At 57.4% G+C, this 3182-nt stretch overlaps 1 protein-coding gene across 1 annotated transcript; it reads right to left on the bottom strand.

Annotated features, from left to right (window-relative positions):
• Positions 1-877: 877 nt before the first annotated feature.
• On the bottom strand, positions 878-2102 carry FERD3L (Fer3 like bHLH transcription factor). Its single transcript, XM_005418536.2, has one exon. The coding sequence runs from the start codon at positions 1705-1707 to the stop codon at positions 1141-1143; it is 567 nt and encodes a 188-aa protein (XP_005418593.1). The 5' UTR covers positions 1708-2102; the 3' UTR covers positions 878-1140.
• Positions 2103-3182: the final 1080 nt, after the last annotated feature.

Below are 3182 nucleotides of genomic sequence, written 5' to 3'. Positions count from 1 at the left end.
CGGCTTCCACTCCCCGCCTCCCGCCGCTGCCGCTCTCCCGGCAGCTCGTCCCTTTCCAGAGATGCCTGCGAAGGCATCAGTAGGGAACGCTAGACAGAGATCCCCGGGGTGGACCCTATCCCTGTCCCCGGGCCATGCCCGACTCGGGCTTCCCCCTTTCCTCCCGCTCCGGCTTTTCAGAGTGTATTTCATAATTTTTATTTCTTGCAAAGATGAAACGTGGCGTGCGTGTGTGTGCGTGTGGGTGCGTTTGTAAGGGAATGCGCCGTGGGAGAGAAAACCTCTCCGCTTGACGTCCCCAAAACCAAAGCCCACAAACCCACAAGTTTTCTCTCTCAGGAGGCCGCAGATGGCTTCCCAGGCTGGCCCCGCCGCTGCCGGGAAGGCTGCGGAGCATCCCTGACAGCCGCACCTCGCTGGGCCGGGCCGTGCCGTGCCGTGCCGTGCCAGGCGCTCCTGCGCCAGCTCCCGCCCGGTGCCAGCGACGGCGCTGGCCGCTCGCACGCAAGGACAGAGCCGATCCCGGGAAGAAAATCGTGACAACAAGCGGTTGTATCCAGATGTTCGCCTTCCCTGGCCCCGTGACACACGGCGTGGACTTGGCAGACTGGATTTCAAAGAAAAAGGAGTTGTTGTTTATTTTTTAAAAGTCAGAAAGCGCTGGGTTAAAATGCACAGGCCGAGATTTCCCTGGCAGGCAGCTGGGCAGGAACCGAACCCGCTGGAAACCCGTTCTGCACGTTGGAAGTGCTCCACTGCCCCGGCTCAGTTTTTCTCCAAAGCAATAAACGGAAAGATATTAAAGCAAGCAAGCAACATAACACAAACCAAGGAGCCTCGAACCTTCATTCCTCACCCCACCCCCAACCCGTTCCGTTTACAAAAAATATAAATATTAACAAGTCTGCAACACACTGAGCCTCTCCATCCATCTTCTCCGCAGCTCCTCCCGACCTCAGCGCACGCTTCTCCAAACACTCCTGGTTTCGCATCCCACCCCTACACGGTCCTGGCTGCGGTGTGAGAAGCCGAGGCAAGAGCCACGGATCTGCTTCCCCAGGAGGGGGGCGCCGAGGCCACCTGCTCGCTGCCTCGGGCGATGCCCGGCCGCAGCCGCGTCCCGCCGGGCCCGGGCGCTCCTTAGCTCGCCTCCTGTCTGCTGCACCCGTCCAGGAGCTCAGTCATGAAGGAGATGTACACTATGGCCAGGCGCAAGGTCTCTATCCGAGAGAGCCTCTTCTCGTAGGCGAAGGTGGGCACCTTCTTCCTGAGCCGATCAAACGCCTCGTTGAGGTTGAACATCCTCTTCCTCTCGCGTATGTTGGCAGCCTGGCGCTGGGCGTAGGTGATGACCCGTTTTCTCCTAGGTCTGTCCAGGAGGGAAGCGCTGCGCATCCTTTCCTCTTCCTCTTCTTCTTCGTCTTCGGGATCCCCATTTCCGAAAGCAGCCAGGGGCAAACCTCGGGCCATCCCTTCCCGAAGCGACAGGACTCTGTCCCCGAAGGGAGGCCCGGTGGTGACCTCGCAGAGCCCCAGGCCCGCCCCAGCCCGGGGGGCTCCCTGGGAGCTGCCCAGGGAGAGGTCGGCCACGAAATCCAGCACCGAGGTGCCCAGCAGCCCCTCCAGGCAGGGCACTTGCGGGGCTCTGCCGTGCAGCTCATCCAGCAGCCCCGGGCGCTGGTGGGCTGGGAAAAGGCTGGCTGACATCTTACTTCAGAGAGGGCTTATTTTGGTCCCCCATCCCCAGCCCCAGCGACGTTAATATTTATAACCCCCCGGATAACAGGATTAGCAGGACTAGAAAGAGCGGCTGTAAAATTTCTCGCCGTGATGCTGATGAGAGGAGACAGGCAATCCCCTCGGGGACGCGTGGATGCTCCCGAGAGAGGAGTCCCCAGCGAGTCAATGCTGTCACAGCGATCAAGGACAGTTCCTTCTTGGCAAAACCCTCCGCTCTTACCTGCTGAGCACTTTTGTCTCTTCTTACACACCCGCAACAAAACGATTTTCAGCCTCCTTAAAGCCCCCAGGAGCAGAGCCGGGTCTCCACTGGGCTTGTTTTCCTGCTTTCTGTCGGGATCTCTGAACCCTGGGAGCCAGCCTGACAATTGATGTCAGGCAACTGCATGTATGCTTTTAATGATGTCCTGAAGAGGGGACCTGCATGCAGAGGGTCGCCGGGGAATGTTTACCCTGTATCCCAGCGCAGTGGGAACTGAATGACAGGACCTCCATTAGCCTAAGTAAGCATTGTAGGGGACCTGATATTGCATTCCCAGTAGTAACTGTTGGAATCGTCTCTTCATTCCCCCTAAATCCCCTTCAATCAGAGTTCAAATATCTTTCCAGTAAAAGGCTGCTTCGTAAATCTCATTTCGGTTCCGGCAGTCTCATAGCACTTGTTTTGAAACTCCTTCCTCCTGCCTGTGAGAGGAGGATAAGCTGGTCCTGCAGCAGCTGCACCTTTGGTAGAGCCGTCCCGGGCACGGGCAGAGCACAAAGGAATCAACTTGAGCGCACGCACTGATAACGCTGGATACATGCTGCAAAATGCCGTGAAATGCACATGAACATACCCACCCATACACCCGACACCGCTGAATACCTTTCTTTGATCAAGGTTTCCTTGAGGACAGACGCTGGGAATTGTTTTGCTTTTGTCTTGGGAGGCTGGAAGAGAGGCTGTGTCCTCACCCTCCCGCACCATAGACTCTCCCTAAATAAACAGCCCGGCCCTGGCAATCCCTGGCAGCGTCAGATACACCGAGGTCGAATCCGATCGATTTTCTTTGGCACATGATTTGTACACACAGTTCTCGCAGGAGTGACTGCCCGTCACTCCTGAGCTGCCTTCTTAAAAGCTAATCTCCTCCTTTGTCATGCATTTTTGTCACTCTCGCTTTGAGGCTAATTAGTCTCTAATTTCTAAGGGGATTTCAAAACCGATGAGATCAAAGGAGGTGGATGGGGGCGGCCGAAGGATCCCTCTCCCCGAAAATACTTCCTGTTTGCCTACGGGACCGCAAATATTTCCCGCCGCGTACCGGGATTTGCCGTCATTGACAACTCAGCGAGCGAACCACGCACCCCCTTTCCTGGGAAAGGGGCAGCGGGAAAGTCACTGCCCGTCCCCGCTTGCCCGGCGGGCGGGCTGCGCGGGCTGCGGAAGGTGCGCGGGATCC

This window comes from Geospiza fortis, unplaced genomic scaffold (assembly GCF_000277835.1).
Source record: "Geospiza fortis unplaced genomic scaffold, GeoFor_1.0 scaffold138, whole genome shotgun sequence".
NCBI lineage: Eukaryota > Metazoa > Chordata > Aves > Passeriformes > Thraupidae > Geospiza > Geospiza fortis.
This window is presented reverse-complemented; position numbering and strand designations above follow the sequence as displayed.